This window comes from Mycena indigotica (genome assembly GCF_014461135.1).
Source record: "Mycena indigotica strain 171206Taipei chromosome Unknown Mind.scaff0002, whole genome shotgun sequence".
In the NCBI taxonomy this organism is placed as follows: Eukaryota; Fungi; Basidiomycota; class Agaricomycetes; order Agaricales; family Mycenaceae; genus Mycena; species Mycena indigotica.
This window is the reverse complement of record NW_023503001.1, coordinates 5722611-5743896: the sequence shown is the minus strand read 5'-3', so window position 1 is coordinate 5743896 and position 21286 is coordinate 5722611. Positions and strand designations below refer to the sequence as shown.

The 21286-nt window shown below is 52.0% G+C and overlaps 6 protein-coding genes across 6 annotated transcripts; all 6 read left to right on the top strand.

Annotated features, from left to right (window-relative positions):
* Window positions 1-162: 162 nt before the first annotated feature.
* On the top strand, window positions 163-4363 carry MIND_00281900 (DNA-directed RNA polymerase subunit; the record flags this gene model as incomplete). The annotated part of the gene is made up of 12 exons (XM_037359689.1): window positions 163-231; window positions 275-446; window positions 501-571; window positions 618-794; window positions 851-1108; window positions 1156-1381; window positions 1432-1585; window positions 1636-1709; window positions 1762-1780; window positions 1831-1884; window positions 1932-1998; window positions 2048-4363. The coding sequence occupies 12 exons, from the start codon at window positions 163-165 to the stop codon at window positions 4361-4363; spliced, it is 3657 nt and encodes a 1218-aa protein (XP_037224784.1).
* A 485-nt stretch (window positions 4364-4848) lies between these two features.
* On the top strand, window positions 4849-6122 carry MIND_00281800 (FAD/NAD(P)-binding domain-containing protein; the record flags this gene model as incomplete). The annotated part of the gene is made up of 2 exons (XM_037359688.1): window positions 4849-4884; window positions 4935-6122. The coding sequence occupies exons 1-2, from the start codon at window positions 4864-4866 to the stop codon at window positions 6120-6122; spliced, it is 1209 nt and encodes a 402-aa protein (XP_037224783.1). The 5' UTR covers window positions 4849-4863.
* Window positions 6123-7158: 1036 nt separating this feature from the next.
* Window positions 7159-8116, top strand: MIND_00281700 (uncharacterized protein; the record flags this gene model as incomplete). The annotated part of the gene is made up of 3 exons (XM_037359687.1): window positions 7159-7465; window positions 7504-7751; window positions 7799-8116. The coding sequence occupies 3 exons, from the start codon at window positions 7159-7161 to the stop codon at window positions 8114-8116; spliced, it is 873 nt and encodes a 290-aa protein (XP_037224782.1).
* A 1024-nt stretch (window positions 8117-9140) lies between these two features.
* On the top strand, window positions 9141-9957 carry MIND_00281600 (MYND-type domain-containing protein; the record flags this gene model as incomplete). The annotated part of the gene is made up of 3 exons (XM_037359686.1): window positions 9141-9290; window positions 9341-9606; window positions 9660-9957. 3 exons carry the CDS (start codon window positions 9141-9143, stop codon window positions 9955-9957), a joined length of 714 nt encoding a protein of 237 aa, XP_037224781.1.
* A 281-nt stretch (window positions 9958-10238) lies between these two features.
* Window positions 10239-10884, top strand: MIND_00281500 (uncharacterized protein; the record flags this gene model as incomplete). The annotated part of the gene is made up of 2 exons (XM_037359685.1): window positions 10239-10491; window positions 10538-10884. 2 exons carry the CDS (start codon window positions 10239-10241, stop codon window positions 10882-10884), a joined length of 600 nt encoding a protein of 199 aa, XP_037224780.1.
* A 408-nt stretch (window positions 10885-11292) lies between these two features.
* On the top strand, window positions 11293-12696 carry MIND_00281400 (uncharacterized protein; the record flags this gene model as incomplete). Its single annotated transcript, XM_037359684.1, has 9 exons — window positions 11293-11351; window positions 11399-11454; window positions 11507-11636; window positions 11684-11770; window positions 11817-11953; window positions 12005-12101; window positions 12151-12210; window positions 12259-12345; window positions 12402-12696. The coding sequence occupies 9 exons, from the start codon at window positions 11293-11295 to the stop codon at window positions 12694-12696; spliced, it is 1008 nt and encodes a 335-aa protein (XP_037224779.1).
* Between the last annotated feature and the right edge of the window lie 8590 nt (window positions 12697-21286).

The window sequence follows — 21286 nt, the reverse complement described above, 5'->3', positions numbered from 1 at the left end:
TATCACCGCCCATTGCTCGTTGATTGCTCGCAACAGAGCGCTGGGTATTTTGTATTCATGGGAGCAGTTATGTTGTGAGCGCTAGACCATTTCTCCCCCTTTATGTTTTTCACTTTGCCAGCCGTTTGTCTGCGCGGAGTCCTCTGTTCTTCTTTTTAAGCCATGACCTTCCCACTTCCCATTCGCAACATTCGCGAAGTCTGCCTCGAACTTCTCTCCCCAGAGGAAATTGTGCGGTTTCTTCGGTCTCTTCCGCTGTCTGACATCTCTGCAGAAGGCGCACTCTGTCGTCGAAATTGAGCATGCGGAAGATATAGACGAGGCTGGTGATCCCCGTTTGGGCCCCGCAAACTATGACTCCGCGTGCCACAGCTGTGGCCGGAAACGACCACATTGTCCGGGCCATTTCGGCCACATCCAGCTCGCGCGTCCTGTTTTCCATCCTGGTGTGTTTCAACCGTTTTTGTGGCTGGCTCAGGTTGATAACCTCCGAGTCTCAGGCTTCCTTTTCATGGTGAAGAAGATTTTGGAGAGCATCTGCTTGAACTGCGCCAAGCTCAAACTAGACGTTGTGAGTTCTTCTTCTTCTTCTCTTGCTGTATCAACTTGTCAAAAAGACCCTTGCGGAGGAGATTGAACGAATTGGCGACCCCAGACGCCGCAGGAACGCTGTTTGGCGACACTGCAAGACCAACATGCTCTGTGAGGCGGGGTATGACGAGAGCGGATGTGCACACCCACAGCCACGAATTTTGAAACGGGGCCTCCAACTCTGGATGAGCCAGACGGATAATGTGAGCTAATGTGTACATTTTCCTTCTTGCCATTTATCTTACCAAGGAACACCAAGGAACCACGCGCCATTTCTCCCTCACAAGTTCGCCAGATCTTGCAGAAGATATCAAATGACGACCTACACCTGTTGGGGTTGTCGGGTACTCGCCCCGAATGGATGGTTTTGACCGTATTACCGGTTCCACCATCACAAGTCGACGAAGGCCATGATCGTTTGGCGCGCAAGCTTTCTGCGATTGTTGAGGTGTCTGCCGAGTTGAGACGATGCGAGAAAGACGGCCTTTCTACAGAGCAGTTGGAGAAACTCCTTCAAGTCCGTAGATAATTCCTGCTGCATAACAATCACTCACCTGATTCCAGTTTCATGTCACCACCTACTTGGACAACGAACTTGTCAGGGTTCCCCAAACTTTGCGCTCTTCTCATATGAGCTTGCGGACCCCGAGTGTGATTGCCAATGGACAGAGCGATATGAAGAGGGTTGAATTTGCGGCTCCGCCGGTCATAACTTCCGACCCCAATCTCGAACTAAACGAACTTGGCGTTCCTTCAAATATTGCCATGGATATAATGTATCCAGAACGCGGTTCGCTTTCTGGGAGATAGAGTCGTTCTTGGAGCTCATCTTTGCTTTAGTCACGCAATTTAATATTGGCCAACTGCGAAATGTCGTCGGCAATGGCGGGGCTTGCTGTCTTGTCAGGGAGACAGGTGAACGTATCGATCCAAGGCGCGATATGGTGGTCGTTGACATTGGTTGGGTTGTCGAGCGATATTTGAAGGATGGAGAGTGAGCATCGTCTGCTTTGCTTGCTTATTTCCCATTGATGTTTGCATTAGCTTTGTTCTATTTGGCCACTGTCGTCATAGGGAACATTTGCAAAGCTACAAAGTCAAACTCTTGCCCTTTTCCAGTTTGTGTTGTCTCAGCCTTATTTGCGTGACATTCGGTAATGATCTTTGCAGCGTTCCATCTGAACCCTGTGTATGGTATTGGCGATGGCTTTCATTTTGGTACTTACCCCAAACGCTTAGAACATTATCGCTACTGGGCTGCCTTGACGCGGAGGAAATGGAAATTGAGATGCAGTCAGCGCCTTGCCATTTTTTTGTATTTTAAATTGATCATTCGACAGTATCCCGCAAGACATTAAGTCGCGAGCCGAACTAACTCAAAACTTGTGGGCTCCGCGTCCATATCAGGTTAAAACACTTAACCCTCGGAAACCAATAAGCTGATTCTGACATATAGCTGGCTCGAAGCAACAAGGCATTCATCGCAACGTGGCGGGATACTATCTTGGGCCTTCGAAAGCTTGCCCTTCGTGACACCTTCCTCGACTGGAGCGAGGTCCAAAACCTAGTGCTGTGGATTCCTCATTGGAACGGTACTATCCCCGTTCCCGCTATCGTCAAACCCAAGCTACTTTGGTCCGGCAAGCAGATACTTAGCATGATCATTCCCCGCGGCATCGATTTCTACTCTCCCAGTTATGATAGCAACAGAAACAGTCCCGAGCTACTCGATGTCGGCCTGCTGATTGAAGACGGGAACATGCTCTGGGGCACATTCGATGCGAAGTCACATAGTAGGCTCTTTGGTGTCGTCTTTCTCGAGAAGGGCCCCGATGCTGCTAGGGAGCTACTTTTCGGTCTGCAGCTGGTCACCAACCATTGGCTCTTCCACACCGGGTTCACCGTTGGCATTGGCGACCTCATTCTTGATAACGACACCATGGTCGTGGTTACTCGGAGGGTTGAAGACTGTAAAAATGATGTTTCCCAGGACATTGAGGACACCACGCACGATCGATTGCGGCGAGCTCCTGGCATGACAATCCGGGAGTCCTTCGAGCAATTGGTTCATTCACGCCTCATTGTGGCCCGCGATTCCTCTGGGTCATTCGCACAGCATCAAATGAAGGCGACCAACAATATCAAACAAATGGCTGCTACCAACTCGACTAGATCCTTCATTGACATTGCGCGGATGTCGGTTTGCGTTGGTCAACAATGGATTGAGAGCCAACAGATTCCAGAGTGGAAGCAGAGTCATGAGCGAATCCCTTTCGGGTTCAAGAATCGGACATTGCCGCATTTTAGTCAGGACGACTTCGGGCCAGCTTCACGTGGTTTCGTGGAAAGTTCGTATATTAATGGTCTCAAGCCTCACGAATTCTTCTTCTCTGCAATGGCCAGTCGCAGCAGTTCGATCGGTCAAGCCAACAGAACGGCGGAGATGTTGCATATGAAGCGACAGTTGGTGGATGCCCTCGAGGACTTGGTTGTCTGTTATGATGGGACGGTGCGGGACTCGGCGGGCAATGTTTTTCAGTTCCTATACGGAGATGATGGCATGGACGTTGTCTTTGTTGAGCGACAAGAGCTTCCTACGTTTGCTTCGAGTGATTCGGACTTCTCCGACGCCCATCGCGTTCCTACAATAGCGCTCAGTTCCCATAACACTGCTTTCGCGCCAGAAGAGGCCAAATATGACGAAGAATACCAGCAGCTGCTAGAAGATCGACAGTTCTTGCAAAACGTCGTACTCCAGGCAAATCAGACGGCATATTTCTACCTTCCAGTCAATGTAGAACGCATTATCAACAACGCCATTCGCACTTTCCGCATCAACTCGCGAGAACCTAGTGACCTCGAACCGGTCTATGTCATCGACACCGTCAAGGCATTGAGCGAGCGACTAGTTGTCGTTCACGGGGAAGGCTTGTTGAGTAGAGCAGCGAACGAGGATGCCGTTTTGCTATTTTGCATATGTTTTCGGTCGATGCTCATGAGTCATCGTATTGTAGAGGAACTGTGTTTAACTCGGGCGGCATTCGACTGGATATTGGCGGAGGTCGAGTCCAGATTTTATCGCTCTGTTGTCAGTCCTGGCGAGATGTGCGGTATCCTTGCAGCATGCTCAATCGGAGCACCTCAAATGGGCACAGAGCCGACATATGTTCCTGGTGCATCGTTGAAGCCAATTCTACTCGGCATTCCTCGTCTCGAGGAGATTTTCAACGTGGTACATGACATCAAGACACCTTCCCTCACAGTCTATCTCGACCCTGAATTGTCGAAAGAGCGGGTGCTTGCTCTGGGTGTCTTCCACCAACTCGAGTCTGTGCATCTACGCGATGTCGTGTCTGCTATGGAGGTATACTATGACCCTGACCCAACCTCAACGATTATTGCGGAAGACTACAGCTTTGTCAGTGATTTCTTTGCCATTCCGGATGCAGAACTCGAGTCTACACTGCATCTGCACTCCCCTTGGCTCCTGCGTCTTGAACTGAATCGGATGAAGATGGTTGGCAGGTTTACGATGGCGTACGTTGCGAGTTGTATTGCTCAGACCTTCAAGTCGGACATGTCTGTGCTTTGGAGTGAAGACAATGCGGACCAACTCGTCATTCGGTGTCGGATCGTGGGAGGATATGAAGAGGAAGAAGAAGACATACTTCTCCAACATTTGGGCAACACCATGCTTGACTCCATTCGTCTATGCGGCGTCAAAGGGATACACAAGGCTTTTTTTGATGCAGTCCGACTTGATCAAGCTTGAAGTGGATGGCAGGCTAGTTTGGCGGCCCAGAGCGGAGTGGATAATAGAAACGGAGGGAAGTAACTTCAAAGATGTTTTGCCCGTAGAGGGTGTCGACTTCAAGCGGACCTACTCCAACAACATTGTCGAAGTCTGCAAAGTTCTGGGAATTGAAGCTGCGCGTGCTACCATATTGAAGGAATTGCGTACTGTTGTGGAGCTTGATGGATCCCATGTTGACTATCGGCACTTGGCACTTATCGCTGACTTCATGACCCAACAAGGGTCGCTCAGAGCAACAAGCTGTCGTGATGTTGGAGAAGCAAATTCTTTCCTTAAGATGGTTGACATCATGGACCTAGTATCACTTCGGGCACTAGTATAGCTGACAATCCTCTTCATCACACTTTCTGTGCCCATGTAAATACCATCCAGATTCCAATTTGTTCCTCGTCATAGATCCCGTGACCGTGGAACATTGACAACGTAATCATTTTCTCTTGCCTCGAACGACAACCCCAATGGCCAACGCTTCGCACATTGTGATTGATTCAAAAACCAAAAGAGCCACTGTCATGCTAAAACATTGCAGCTTCGCCTCCTCCAGCGACTCCAAGCCAAGCCTCAAATGACGAATCCGGATGCTCTCCAGGTGCTGCTCGACATGATAGAGGCCATAGAAGCATGCCCCAAATCAGAGCTGACTGAAAATCTTATCATCGAGGCGACTGTGCCATACCTGGCCCCGACAATTGCCGCACCTGTCCCAATCTCGATTGAACTCCCAGTTAGCAGCGGCACCGTGACCCCTCCTGGACAAGCACAGCCTGAGGTTTCTGGTGCCGCATTGACCATCATACTCACCATTATTCGTCGCTTAAGCAATAGTTCTCCAACACACATTGTTTTCATACCAGACAATGTTACTAAAACTTTGGCCTCATGTTGGCCATTGACGTCGTCCGCGTTGCTTCTCTACGCTCGCGCTATTGTCGCAACGGACGATGACAATCCGAGGCTTGCTCGGCAGGTTGGATCCCCGGGACACGCATTCATAACTATTGTGTCGCTTCTCCAGACCTACGCACATGCCGAGTCCCTTCGAACTTTGGTTCAAAATACGCCAACAGCACTATATCTCGTCGCGTCCATATGGAAATTCGAAGTAAATGGCCAAACTGAGGCTCATGAATTCTATCTGCAACTCAAAGAGCTTTTCCCCCACGGAAATCCCCCCAGTGCCGCCACTCTCCTCCCGCTCTACCTTTTTACATTACCTTCTCCAAAGCTCGACGCCTTTCTTGCTATTGTTGATTATAGCTCAGGTGAAAGTGCGGCGGCAGCAATGGGCCATTTCAACAAGAGCTTGAAGGCGTTGCACTTGGATGCATCTGATTCTGCGGTCATAGGCACCTTTCAAGCAAACTTGGACAATCTAATTGCTTTCCATTCAACGTCCCTCCAGCAGTCATTACTTAAGAAGCGCTCGCCTATCCTGGTCGTGGAATCACTCGTCTGGTTGACATCAAAACCATTCAATAGCACCACGGCCGGACTAGTCGGAACAGCTATTGAGCATATTTGTGTATTCCTCAACAATTACCTGTTCTCAAATGGCATCTGGGGCTTGGTCCTAGCTTTGGAGCAAGGACTGGGTATTGGTTTGTTTCGTGCTTGTGCTTGGATAGACTCGCTCTCTCCAGCCTCACCAGCCCTGGAAGAGTATAGGCGACTCGCCTATACTCTTCCAGGGCCGACTACTACGACAATACTTGCCTAAATTTTTTGTGTATCTCTCAGTCTTGCGCCGAATGGAGAACGTACTTGACCTTGTTCAAGGAGCCCTTTCCAATCCCTGGCATCAAGACAGATTTCCATCGCCCACCTCACCATCTGCCACCATCTGGCAAGATTTGTTACATGATGCTCAAAAGCGACGTGACCATGCAATTTCCAGCGAGCTCCGTCAAGATTCTTGCAACTTATATGAGGTCCTACTCCAGATTATGAGATGATTCACCGCTGACAATGCATAAGTGTGTCAAACCCGCGATACTGCGATGTGGAGTTTGTTTAACAGTGAATTACTGCTCTAAAGAATGTCAGAGGATCGATTGGACGCGCAAGCATGGCACAAAGTGTACACCTTCCCCTACTATTACGATTGGTCAGCGTATTGATGCACATTATCACCTGGTCTTCTGACGTTCCATGACACAGCTTCAAGTTCAACACAGCCAAGTCACAGTCTAACTGAAGAAGACCTGCATTTCGCTTCACGGGTCCTGCAGCATGATTTAATAGACAGATTGGAAGATCTGACTCGAGGCTGGACGCAAAAGCGGACACTCCCACTCCGTGCATCATTCAATTATGTGAATTTCCCATTGAACATGACTCTCTCCCATCCGCCCTCCGGCTGGCCACCTGCTACTAGTAGGTCTAGCAGCATAGCTGTTTCTGACACGGCTTTGGGCCTGATTTTTGTGATACTTCCCGTTGGTGGTACTCACAGTAGTCTAAAAGGACTTACCCTCGTTTGGAATCTTGGCCTCGAGTCGATGGTCCGGGCTGCAGCAGTTGTCGATGGCAAAACAGTTTCCAATTTTTTACACGTTGGCCAGGTGATATCGGCTGCAGCAGAAAGGCTTCGAACGGCGAAGCCGAAGCTCATTGCACTCAGAACATGATTGCGTTGTTGACTTGGTTTCTGGTCAGAGATTATTCATGTTGTTGGCACTCGTGACCGTGTTTGATCAATTGATCGATTGTATCATGATTTGCTCAGCAGTCGGATTGTTTCGACTCGAACACCGATGTCGTCTGTTGACATTCTTATTCTCGGAGCGGGATGGACATCGACGTTCCTTGTGCCTCTCTGCAAGAAATCAGACATCACTTTCGCGTCCACGACGCGCAGCGGGGCCTCTTCGACGATAAAATTCGAATTTCAGCCTGACTCGGAAGACGAAGAACCCTACCGACTCCTGCCGGACGCAACGACTGTCTTGATTACGTTTCCTATAACGCTTCGCGGCGCGTCGGAACGACTTGTGAAGCTCTACCTCGCCACAAGGCACACATTGACACCAGCGACGGGGTTCATCCAACTCGGCGCGACCAGTATCTGGGACTCTGCAAGTTGGATTGAACCTTTGGAGCACGTATTTCATTGATTGTACCCGCCCAGAATTCTGTCGCCTCCGCTGTAACCACTAACATTCTGGACCGACACTCACCAATTTCGCTCACGGGCCGCGCCAACGCAGAGGAGGAGCTTCTTGGCCTGCATTCGAGGGGTGTTGCATCCACGACTGTGCTCAATCTTGCTGGTCTCTGGGGCGGCCAACGCATACCACGGAACTGGCTCGGGCGTGTTGCATCTACCAAAGAGGCTTTGGCAGCCAAGGTGAGAATGCATACTCGAAGGCAAAAAGCTAAAAAAATGTACTACAGGGAAGTCTACATCTGATACACGGGGAAGACGTTGCGCGTGCCATTCTGGCCATCCATAACGATTTTGCAACGGCCGCCGGAGAACGGTGGCTTCTCACTGACGGGCGTGTCTATGATTGGTGGGACCTGGCAAGTGCGTGGAGGGCGGGCTCGGCGCCACCGGAAGATGCGCCAGCAATATGGGTCCGCGAGCTGATGAAGGAGGCAGGAGTGAAAGTTTTACCCCGAGACAAAGCGGATCTTGGACGGGTGCTCGATTCCAGCGAGTTTTGGGACACGTTTGGGCTATCGCCAGTCCACGCGCGAGTTTCGAGTTAGGAGCAACAAACGGTAGCAGTTTACAGACGATGATAGCATCTTTTGGAGGTATATCGAACCACAATCCACACTGGCAGGACACACGTCGACAATCTTCCAACCGCAATGGCCGCTGTTTGAAATTTACCCAAGAATAGGCGAAACAACGATGAAACGAAGGAAAGAAGAGATTCCGTTTTGTCTCCATCTTCGAGCGCTAGTTGAATGCGAATTAGTGGCGTCTAATCCTCCTAGTTTGAAGCCCTGGCCAATGGTCGCTGGGCGGTTTTTTGCTATTTTGGCTTGTAATCGCCGGGTATCAGAGGCCAGGTTCGCTACCGAGTGATTGTTGGACACTGGGGAGCTGATCACAGAGCGAGTTGGACCAGAACAAGACGAGCGCTTGCGATATTTGGAGCAAGAAGCGCTTGACGACAGCAAAGCAAAGCGCTAGCGACGTTGAGTGTTCGGCAAACTTGATCAATATCTCAACAAAGGATGTAGAACGTGTTGTCGGTATCGCCCAAGCCAGGGATAGCCTCTTTGTGTGAAAGAGAAGAGCTCAACAGGTGCTGTATGACGCCACACAGGGGTGTCTCGTCGAAAGCCTTCAAAACCCGCGCAAGCGCCGTTGTTTTTTTGCGGCTGAGATGAAAGCAGTGAACAATTAGCGTGGAGAGGCGGGTGTGCGAGTCGGCCTGCTTTCAAATTCCTGGATTGGGAGGACCCGTGGATGCTGATCTGCAGCTTTATTGTGGAAATTCTGAAAAAGGGAATTTGTGACGTGATCTCTTCTTTTGTGTCTCTCCCTCGTATTGTTTCGTCTGCGCGGGGTTATAACTTCTGCCATGCTGGCATCTCTCAAAATTGGCTTCCTCCAGCTTGAAACAAAAGGACCTCGGCTGACGGAACCTCTTTTTTTGTTCTCCAACTCGATCAAGCGGTGCGCCATGGACAGCACTCGATTCGTTATAAAAGCGATTCCGACAATTGGCGATCTTCAACGAGTCATTCGACCCAATCGACTACTCACCGACGAGTCACCATGGCCACCTACTACGCCCAGCCTGCTGCCGCCAACTACCACACGCCTCCCACTCATGCCTCCATGCGCCAACGGGGTTACCGGATTTGCGACCAATGCGGAGCCGTCGAGACTCCCACTGTTTCAAAGTTTAGACTATGTGGTGGATGCGTATGTCGCCATTTGTTTCCGGTTGGACCTTTTTGGCTCATCACTAACAGATGACAACACAATACTGCTCACCCGCCTGCCAAAAGGTCCATTGGCCATCGCACAAAGCGATCTGCCAACATACTGTCGAGCAAGCATCCGGTTTTGGAGGGGATAATGTTGCGAAGAACTTGCGCAAATTCACTTCTGCCCATGCCGCCCTGTTTGGTTGGGCCGGCTTCCAGGCCCTCCAACTCAAACGCATTCCCGCCAACATTCGGCAAAATGCCCTCCTTATTGAGCTCAGCCCAACGGCAAATACCGAGTCTCATCGTCGGTGCGTTTCGAAAATTTTGTTGTTCGTTACTCGTTACTGATTCCCTCTTGAAGATTCTCGATTGCCGCAACCCACATCGTTCCCCGAACCTACATCTGTGATCCACTCGTCATTGCAGACATCCAACGTCGGGAAGAGCGGTGTCGCGCTGCTGGTGGAATCGGTACCGCCGTTATCATTATCCAATGCGGCTCTGTCAGCCAGGTCATGCCCGTCGAAGTCGACCCGCCTTCCAAGATTACTTGGGACATCCGCGACGACTGGGCACGGGTTGTCTCCCACTTTATCGACTCTGGGCGAACGGACTTCCAACCCATATCGACCACTCCCCGAGGCATTTACTACGGATGATATGTGTCTCTACTCTTTCGCCCTTCGCCTTCGACAAACTCACTGCATCCTGGAGATGGATTGTTGCATTCCTCAGCATCGCATTCGTGTAAAATTACCGCACTCACTCACCTTCGTCATTCACATTTCGCACGCTCTCACCATACCCAATAACGCGTCGCTACTGCTTTGCTCTGTACTGTAATTCAGATGTATATAAATGCAAATAACTGGAACGAACAACTCTTGCAGTCTTGTATGAGTCACAGTCACATGACTTTTACTTGTCTTCGCCAACCACAATGGCTGTAGCAACTCGACGTCGACCCAACACAAGCGCGCCGGGAGATGGCTCGCGCACCATGACGATTACCAGCGCACCGCCACAGGAGGAGGATGGTTCCGGAGAAGTAAGCGACAGTGGAGAGGGACCAAGTGAGGTCGGAACATTGCGGCTCCGTGGCGAGCTTCCACCACGGTCAGCGGGCAGGAGACGGGTTGTGTGGGATGCCGATGTTGTTGACAACGAAGGTTGTGGACGGAAATCATCCAAGAGTGCGTGTTTCTACTTGTGATACCTTGTCGCTTACCAACCCCAAAGTCTGCTGCATCTACCACAAACCGCGCAATTTCGACGAGTCCTCCTCAGAAAGCGACTCGTCTGATTCTGGAGACGACTCGTCAGGAGAGGAGTATGATGCGAGAATCGCAGCGAGACGGAGATTAGAGCAACGACAACACGAACGATCCCATCCTCACCCACATTCCGACTCTGATGGCGCCGCTGAAATTGATTCAACGATCACACAACTGGAGCAGCCACCGCCCACCACGAACGCCTACGAGAAGGCTCCACCGTCTTCCTCACGCAAAGGCAAGGCACGACGCAAATCTGGCAAGTGTTCCTTCGTCGCTTTAACTTTTGCCAATCTATTCCAGGTTGATTAGAGCAGAAATTCTGTTTATGTATCTTTCTTGTACCACTGGAATCGCACTTTATATGTCTTACTCAATCGCAAGCTACCAATTCACCATTTGTGTTGCGGCAACACTTTCGTTCCTGGCTCGTCCTATCCTCTGTCTCTCTATTGTCTTGATTGTGTTTGCAGTCCGACGGACACTTGGTTCCTCAGTTCGGCCCCTTTACCTGTCTCCCCATGAATACTGTCAACCGAGGCAGACAAACCAAAGCGAAATTCCTCGGAGCATCTAGACCTTTTCTCAAACCCCTGCTCGATCGAGGGCGAAGGGAGGCAATCGCGCAACGTCGGTGCAAGGAGGTTAGCTCGGTCGAATAAAAGCAACTGCGAAAGGCTTCGAATCCATCCTCATTCCGTTCACCCCTCTGTCCCCAAAATGGTCCAGCCTGACTTGACAATTGGATGTCTCTTGATTGCCTCTTGGATCAACACGGCGTAATGCTTCGCCCTCGCGTTTGGTCAAAGCTAACCAAATACTGTAGCCTTTACACTCTACAGATCACTCAAACGATCCGGTACTTCATCAAGTATTCCAAAGGTAGAATTTCTCGACTTGCGCTCTCAAAATCTGATTGGATTTGACTCTATAGACCAATGGTTCAACAAGGCTTGCGTTCTCGGTGCCCTTGTCTCTGATACCGTCACCACCGTTGCGGTCATGGTGTCATGCTATCTTTACACCGTTACGCATTGGGGAAACGAAGCATATCTAGGAATACAGTAAGCTCAACCGAATGAGCGTAATTTCAAAGCTGAAAGAACTCTAGACCTTGGTGTATGCCTGCCTATGTCCTGGGCACGACCCTTACCGCCATGATTGTTCAAGCCTGGCTGGTCAAGATGATCTACACCTTGTGAGTTTTTCCCGCGTTTGAAACCTCTGTCTCATCAAGCCTCCAGAACGAGACAGTGGTTCTGGCTCCCCATCATTGTCCTTCTCGTCTTGACAGGCGTGGTGGGCGGTTGTTTGGTCGCTTCCCACTTGATCAATGACCCAACCTACGTGGGACGTGATTCTCTGGTGCGCGAAGTGACCAGTGAGTACCATCTCCTCCGGACTATTATAGAATAACAGCGCATCACTATAGTCTGGTTATCCGGCGCCGCTGTCGCTGATCTCCTCATCACTGTGCTCCTTGTGTGGAAATTCAGGTCCCTACGATCAGACTTTGCAGACACCAAAAAGTTCGTTGTCGATTGCTAGCTTGGGCTACTTCACTCAACGTTTTGATAGCTTATTACGCCGACTGACCATCGCATCCCTGCGGAACGGAACTCTCACGACACTCCTCACGTATGTCTTATTTCCTCGCTTTTGGAGCCGTTTTGACATGGAAAACAGCGTAGTCTCGATCATCGTCTTTCAAGCGCAGCCAGAGCTCAACACTGCCACCATGATTGAGATGACCCTTGGACGGATATATACTCTGTGCATGACCTTCCATTCCAATGCTTTTTTTTCTTATGGACGTCTCCGGAATCTAGGTCCATGCTGTCCAATTTGAACAACCGCGCATTGATGCCGGGCAACTCGGCGCAGTCAACCACCTCCAACGCCCGCAAGACGATTCTCAGCCACGACCAGTCGCCGACAGTGCTGCGCATCCGCCAGGACGTCGAGACACACTATCAGTCGGACGCGGACTCTATCCCGATGGACAGCACGGGCTTTGGGCGGCGGACGAAGGAGGATCTGGAGAGCGGGGACGGAAGCTCGGAGGTCGTGCTGCCTGTTGTTGTTACCGTCAGGCAGGAGAAGCATTACCATACAGATTATTGATGGAGGCATATGGGACAAGCAGGATTGGATTTGGATTTTCTTTTTGGGCAAAATAGGATCAACTGTACTACTAGTGGTATACTATTGACTTGTGATTTCCCAGGGAAGTTGAGGGTGATGCAAGATACAAGATACAAGATGCAAGATTTGTTCATGCTCAGTAATGCCAACAACTTCAACTTGTTTGGGACAAATAAAGCCAGTAAGAGTCCAGACACTCTTGAACATATTATGCTAGCATAGCCTTAGAAATAGTGTTGCCCAAAGAAGGATATGATACGAAATTTGGCATATCATATTGTATATATATTGTATTGAGGGCTTATTTAGTGTATTATATTCATATTTTGTTTATAAAATGATCTAGAATAAGCTTTAATCACAGTGGAAAGGTATACAGTGTCCAAAAACTCACACAAGTAGCCATTTCGGACCTAGAAGGTATGATAAAACCTTAAATATTGGCACTTGCTATCTATTAAAACGATATGATATGATACGGACACTGATTCTACATATCGTATCTGTACTTATTTTCCATGTTATATGTGTATTCCGTAATCCATATCATATCTTTGGACAATACTACTCAGAAAGAAAACATATTTGGAAAGTGACTGAACTGCTTTGGAGTATGAAATTTAATGAGGGGGGATAAGGCCGCAAGCGGCAGAGAGCCGAACTGTGACCTTGCTAGACATATGTCATACTTCTTGCTGTTCTCAGACTTGAGATTTACTCAAAGACTACAAGTACATATGGATATTTCAAAGTACATATGGATATTTTATTTTTATGTCATACCAACAGCTCAACTGGCTGCACTGTAAGGGCAACCCCGGAGGCCTGAGATCAAGGTCCTAGCAGGGGAGGATCCAAAGCGTGAACATTGGTAAGCGAATACAAATGAAGCTGACCTAGCAGGGGAGGATCCAAAGAGAAGAAACTCTAAGGGTCCGCCGGACCGCCTGCTAGGTAGCTGACTATATACTGCTTGTCCGTAGCTGCCGCTGTCGGGCACAGAAGGCTTGGGCGGCGTCGCAGGCAAGGTCCCAGGGCGACCGTCGGGAGGGTGTTGACGGATCGGTGATTGTGCGGGCGAGATGGAGGGCCGGACCGGAGTCGGAACCGGAGTCGGACCGGAATCGGGCGCGTCTCCGGGCCAAAAGGGAGGTTCCCCTGACATCACCCCCCCCCTTTGAATGCGGCGTCCCGACGCATAGACCGGAACGGAATCGAGTCGAAGGTCGCGGAGGCGATGTGTCGTGGCTTGCCAGGGTACTTACGATAGAACTCCGCAATTTTCTCCGGGGCGAAGACGCGGTCGAAGCGGACCCATTGGTCGTGCGATGTGTCGTAGCCTTTCCATCTGACAAAGTAGTTCAGCCGTTTATACCTCACCCTTGCGTCCAGGATTTCCTCTACTTCCCACTCCGGGACTCCGTCCTCGAGGTCCGGAGGGGGCTGGTCGTAGCCGGGGCGTCCGTCGAAGGGGTCGTCCTGGGCGAGCTCGAGCTTGACGACGGGGAAGACCGGGTGGAGCTTCGAGTAGCGCGGAGGGAGGTCGAGCTTGTAGGCACCTTTGCTGATCTCCGCGACTATCTTGAACGGTCCGAGGCGGCGATGGGAGAACTTTTCCGAGGGGCGAGTCGTCCTGATGTCAGAGGCATCCAGCCAAACACGGTCGCCAACCTTAAACTCCGGAGACGGAGTCCGTCTCCGGTCGTAGTAGCGCTTGTACTCCTCTTTGGCCTTAGTGAGCGCGGCCTTGGCTTCAGCAACACCAGTGGCGATCCGGTCGCGGAACTCGTTCACTGACTCCATGGCGGAACGGACTCCGGGTTCGAAGCCCATGCGCGGGAGCCGTCCCGTGTCCGTCATGAAGGGGACCTGCTGCGTGGAGGAGTGAACATGGTTGTTGTAGGCGAACTCCGCGGCCGGAATCAGCTCATCCCAGTCGTCCTGCTGGTAGTTGGTGAAGATCCGCAAGTACTGCTCCAGCTCCTGGTTGACGCGCTCTGTCTGACCGTCTGTCTGTGGGTGGTACGCGGTGGACGTGGCGGGCTTGATGCCGATTAGACGCCAAAGTTCTCGGGTGAAGTCCGCGATGAACTGCGAGCCGCGGTCGGAGACGTACTTCTCCGGAGTCCCGTGGTGCCGCCAGACATTCCGGTAGTAGAGGCGGGCTGCCCCTACTGCATCGACCGTCGTATGACACTCTGAGAAGTGGGCGCGCTTTCCGAGGGTGTCAACGACGACCATGATCGCGTCGTACCCATGGGCTTCAGGAAGCTCTACGATGAAGTCGACGGAGATGGTATGCCAGCGTTCCGGGGGCGTTTCCGTGGGGTGCAGTTCTCCGTGGGGCAGTCTCCGGAGTGCCTTGGTGCGACAGCACAAGTCACAGGTCGCAACATACCGGCCAATATGGCGAGACATCTGAGGCCACCAGTAGTTCCGGGAGACCAACTCCAGGGTCTTGAAACGACCTGCGTGTCCGGCGACTCGGGTGTCATGGCAGAGCTCAATGATGCGTCTCCGGAGGTCCTTGTCCTTTGGTACGACAATTTTTCCTCGGAAATGGAGAAGACCGCCGGAGACGGCCCACTCGTCAGAACGTGAGGAGCGGGGGCCTCGAGCTTGACCTTGAACCTTAAGAAGTTGCCGGGCCGCTAGTGCGACGGGCTCCTCCAGGTCAGGCTCACCGGAGAGGGCATCACGGATGTCGCGGAGGAGTTCAGAGCCGGGACCGGAAACGGAAACGCCCTCGAGTGCGCGGACGTGGAAGAGTTCAGGCCGCAGAAGGACGACATCGGAGTTGTCGGAATCGACTCCGTGGTCGGGTCTCCGGGAGAGGGCGTCAGGCCGACCCATATCGCGGCCAGGCTTGTGGTGCAGCGTGAAGTCGAACCGGGAGAGGTACAGAGACCACCGGGCCTGTCTCCGGTTGAGGTGCTGCGTCTTCCTGAAGTACTCCAAATTCTTATTATGGTCAGTCCAAATCTCGACAGGGTGCGCGGCGCCCTCGAGGAAGTGTCTATACTCCTCGAGTGCGCGGATGATCGCGAGCATCTCCTTGTCGTGGATTTCGTAGTTGCGCTGGACATCATTTAAGCTTTTGGAATAGAATGCTACAGGGTGCCACTTCCCGTCCGGGGCGGATTGTGAAAGAACCGCCCCCGTCGCATAATCAGAGCTGTCCGCCTCGAGTCGGAAAGGCCATGCGTCGTCCGGAATCGCCAGGACCGGTTCCGAGGTGACCGCGTCCTTGATCACTTGGAACGCGGAGGCCTCCGCGTCGCCCCAAGTCCATTGCTGGTCCTTCTTGGTGAGCACGAAAAGAGGGCGTGCAAGGGTCGAGAAGTCCCGAATGAACCTGCGGTAGAAGTTAGCGAACCCAAGGAACTGCTGAATGTCCTTCTTGTTTTCCGGAGTCGGCCAAGCGGAGACGCCTGCGACCTTGACGGGGTCCATTTCAACGTGGTTGTGGGAGATGATGACTCCGAGGTACTCGATTGACGATTTTTCAAAGTCGCACTTCTCCGCTCGAAGGTACAACTTGTGCTCCCGGAGTCGCCGTAAGACCTCCTGGACATTGTGGACAATCTGCCGGTGTTTCCGGAGGTCGGAATGGGCGATCAGGATGTCGTCAAGGTAGATCATGATGTTTTCGGAGAGGATGAGGTCCTGGAAAATGTCATTCATCATCGTTTGGAACGTCGCGGGAGAGTTTGTCAGGCCGAAATACATCACCAACGGCTCGAACAGGCCTCGGTTAGTCCGGAAAGCCGCTTTCCACTGGTCACCTTCCTTGATCCGGACGTTGTTGAAGCCCCAACGGACGTCGAGTTTGGTGAAGTAACGAGCGCCTTTGAGCCGGTTGATGAGGTCGTTGATCAGCGGAAGGGGGTACCGGTTTTTGACAGTCATCGCGTTGAGAGCACGGTAGTCCTGGACGAAGCGGAGTCGGCCGTCCTTCTTCTTGACGAAGAAGACCAGAGACGCCATCGGAGACTTGGAGGGGTGAATCTGGCCCGTCGAAAGCCCTTCCTCGATGAACGCGTCGAGCTCGCGTTGCTCGAGGGGCGAGATGGGGTACACCTTGCAGTTGGTGGGCTTAGCGTCGGGGACGAGTTCAATGGCGTGGTCCCAGGCTCTCCGCTCCGGTAGCGTGTCGAAGGACTCCTTGTTGAAGACGTCCTGGAACTCCTTAGCCCAGTCCGGGATCTCGGAGGGCGGAGGGGCGGAGTTCCTGGCGAAGGCTTTGGCCAGGCGTTGCGAGACAGTACTGCCAGCGCGTATCTCCTCCGAGGGGCAGAACGAGGTGTAGAAGATGCGGTCACCATCTTCAAGCTGACCATCGTCATCATCATCGTCGTCGGAGTCCGGTGTCAGATCAGGCAGGCCGGAGTCGTCACCGGAGACGGAATCGTCTCCGTCATCAGACCCAGAAAGGTCCATGGCGCAGACCGAGGGGAACGGGCCGGAGCGGAGACGCTTCTGAAGCGACCGGAGTCGCCGCAACTCGGTCCGTTCGACGCGCTCTTCCTCACGGCAGGTCGAGCAATTGCGGGGGGCACCGTGTCATCTTGACCTCCTTGGTTTCCCAATTGATCTCTGGGTTATGTTTCCGCAACCAGGAATACCCCAGGATGAGGTCTTGCTTGCCAAGATGGGTGACGGCCAGCTGAACTCGTTCGGCATGGCCCTTGTAGCGCAGGACCAAGTCCGCGATCTGTTTGATGGAGCCAGCGTCATTGGGGGTGCCATCGACATTGAAAACCGGAATCGGCTGATCGAGGGTGCGGACCGGAATGCCATTCCGAGCAACATAGTTCGTGTCAATGAAGTCGGAGGTGGCACCACAGTCGACAAGCCCAGAGAGTGAGAGCTTCAGCGCCTGGTGGTGGACTCGAGCTCTAACGGGAGGTGGAGGGAGTTCGCCCCAGGGGCAGCGGCAACGGTGTACTGCTTGGGCAGTTTCTTTTCCCAGGCAGTGAGGCGGCGGAGGACGATGACCGGAGTCGCGGGCGGAGTCGGAGACGGAGTCGAGGCGGGGGCAGGAGAGGGTGTGTCTTTCGTTTCGGGCTCATTGTAGGGCAAGGAACTGCATTCATCATACAAAGAGGCAAAAGGATTTATAGACGCGAACGAGGGCACACCAGTCACTCGTCGCGGGGACAAAATCCTCTCCGGCCATCGACTCCGCTGCCGTCTCCGGCAGGGCAGCTGTGTCCGTGTAGCGGGCGATCAACTCCGCTAACATCTCGTCACCGAGTTGTTGGATCACCTCGTCGAGGATGTCCATCGAGCGGACATCGGCGGGGGGGCAATCCCGGCGAGATGAGTTGGGTCGCCGCACCTGAAGCAGGCGCGACGAGGGGCACCCCGAGCCCTAGTGCGATCCAACTCCATGGGGACGGGAGCTGGAGGCGCCGGAGCGGGGCGCGGGCCACGGGTGGCACGACCGGAGCCACCGGGCGGAAAGGGGCCGGAGCCGGGATGCGGTTGACCGGAAACGGAGTCCGAATCAAACCGCCAGGCGTCTTGGGGGCGGCTGACTTGATCAGCTTGGCCCGGACCAGGGCCTCGTATTGACGGAAGGCCCGGGTGCACCAGCTAAGGTAATCCCGGAGGTCCGGGGGGTCGTTCGAGGACGTGATTCCGTTATTGATCAAGGGGTCAAGTCCGTGGCGGAACTTGGTCACCTTGACCAGCGCGTCTTCGAATCCGGCGAGGTCTATCAGGTCCTCGAAGTCGTCGGTGTACTGGTAGACATCCTTTATACCCATGTGATAGGCGGAAGTCTCCAGCTTGGAGAGAGCGTGATCTTGCTCGTTCTCCTCGACGAACCGGAGTCGAAACTCGAAACGAACGAGCCCCAGGACGGAAACGGAAACGGGGCTTTGCTTCCGTGGCGCTCCGCCCATTGCTGAGCGGGTCCTTCTGCCATAAACGACATGGCATAGCGGACAGCCTTTTCCTCGCTCGCCTCTCCGTTGACCACGAAGGCCTCAGGGGCAAGGCGGGCGTAGGTGCGGACCGCGTAGAGGAACGCGCGGCCGCGTTTCCGGTCGCCGTTGAAGGTGAACGGGGGGTTTGGTCCCAAGACCAATTTTGAGGCGAGGTTGATGTCGCCAAAAAGGGCTTCGGAGTCGCCCTGGACCGGAGTCGGAGTCGGAATCGACGTCTCCGGCGATGGTGTTTGGGGTCCGCCAGCATTATTAGCGGCGGCAGCGGCAGCGGAAGCCTGGTTGGTGAGTAAAGCAAGGGCCTCAGTTAGGCTATCGATTTTCGCCTCGAGTGAGTCCAGCCGGGCGTCTGCGGTAGGAGTGACTCCGGACGGCATGACGGGTGCGGGGACCACAGGAGTAGAGGAGGAGGGGACAAGTGGCAGGGGCGGTGACGAGGGCGGAACGGACTCGTATTCCGAGCCTGAGTCAGCGCCGAACCTAGCAATCTTGTCCGGTTGATCCCGTAGAGAGTTTCTTCTGCTGTAAGGGCAACCCCGGAGGCCTGAGATCAAGGTCCTAGCAGGGGAGGATCCAAAGCGTGAACATTGGTAAGCGAATACAAATGAAGCTGACCTAGCAGGGGAGGATCCAAAGAGAAGAAACTCTAAGGGTCCGCCTGCTAGGTAGCTGACTATATACTGCTTGTCCGTAGCTGCCGCTGTCGGGCACAGAAGGCTTGGGCGGCGTCGGCAGGCGAGGTCCCAGGGCGACCGTCGGGAGGGCGACCGTCGGGAGGGCGTTGACGGATCGGTGATTGTGCGGGCGAGATGGAGGGCCGGACCGGAGTCGGAACCGGAGTCGGACCGGAATCGGGCGCGTCTCCGGGCCGAAAGGGAGGTTCCCCTGACATGCACCAGGATTAGTGAGTGTCAAGATGGCAGGTCAATATAGCAAGAGACTGCAGTTCCCACCAGAAGATGTAGCCTAACCCTGGTATAAAAACTGCAAATGAGCTAATCTCCGTTGTCTGGGTGGTGGATAGGATAGGATAGGATACGATAGAATTACCATGGTGTTAACAATGTTTTGGAGCACCAGGAATACAATTTCTGAGTCTGTGAGAAGAGGTCCAATTAATGACGTAGACTGCGGCTGAATGAATTTGCTCAATATCAGTCTACATTATAGACACTGCCTCATAGGCTGTCAGCAGTGATGACATATTTTGGTCATACATGCTCTACTCAGCTACCAAAATTACCTTTTGAAGACTGCTTATTTGTTCTCAACACTTTAGATGGTCTTATGAAAAGGTATTTGTAAAATGTGCATTAGTGTCTGAGCAGTCCATCAAACTAGTTTTGTGTAGAAGTTACAAGTTTATGCAAAACCTGCACACCCCAGGTACTTATTACCAGAGGCATGGACAGTTGGTTGTTGCCTAAAGGCTCCAGAGGCTGAGCATGCACCCCGTTCCTTCAACCCCCTGCTTAGTGTGGTCAAAGGGTGGTATCAGTGGTGTGAGACTCTATTATGCACTTAATTGGCATATGCTTTGTTAATCCATAGTTGTAGCTTTGTTAACCCATAGTTATGGCAAAGCAGTTGTTATGAATTTGGAACAAACTACGGACATCCTGCTCACAGTAGTCAGTGATACTAAGCAATTGCCAGCTAGCTATGGTAAGGCACAAGCCATAGCTAGCAATAGATAAGATGGCAAGCGACATGTGTAAAGTGGGCAAAATACTGTTTATTATAAGGTAGAGGGCGTGGGAACCCCGCACGTTGACTAATCCATCAATTGATGGGATCAGCGACAAAAATAAGGGATCCGAATTTTTTTTCAAAAAATTTAACTGTTGGAGCATTCAAAATAGCAAATTATAAGTTATCACTACTTTTGTAATGTAGCTACATCAGCCTTAACCATTATGACCTCTGATTTCTATCCATTGTGACTTTTGTGTCACACTCACTTTGATACCAAATTTGACATGTCTTGCTTTTCCACTCTGCGGCTGCTGCATTTCAACCCACCCACCTTCCCCTCACATGGCTTTGGGGTGGTCTGTCTCCTGCTATGATCCAGAGTTGTGCCGAGTGGGGCTACCATGACCACTCCTGATCCGGCCTTTGGCCCGGGTCCTTCTTCTGGTTTGGTGGTATATATTCAGAGGAAGCAGAGAGAAAAGATAACAGTCCAAATTGATTGGTGTGGCAACATTATGTGACTGCGTCCCAAAAAGGATAATTAAAAACACTGCCACTCCCAATTTGGGGTTGCTGGTTTTCATCTTCACATAGAGAGCCGAAACTTTGGTTTGGCAATAAATGGCCAAATATTAAGAGAGAGGATTAGTACTAGGATGCAATCTATAGCTAATGAAACTCTAAACTATAAAGGGAACTCCTCAGCCTTAAAGAGATCAACTTTTCAGCATTTTAGTGTCAGCTACATGGTAGATGATTTGGAATATGTGAAATGAAAGATGTCTAAAAAATCCTGTGATTTAGACCAACATGTTATCAAAGCTGCAAACAAACTTCAAAGGCCAATTTCACTATAATCTGGACCTTAATTCTGGTGACAGCCTTGGTGTTGGTAAGGCTTCCAGGGATTCAGAACATTTTTC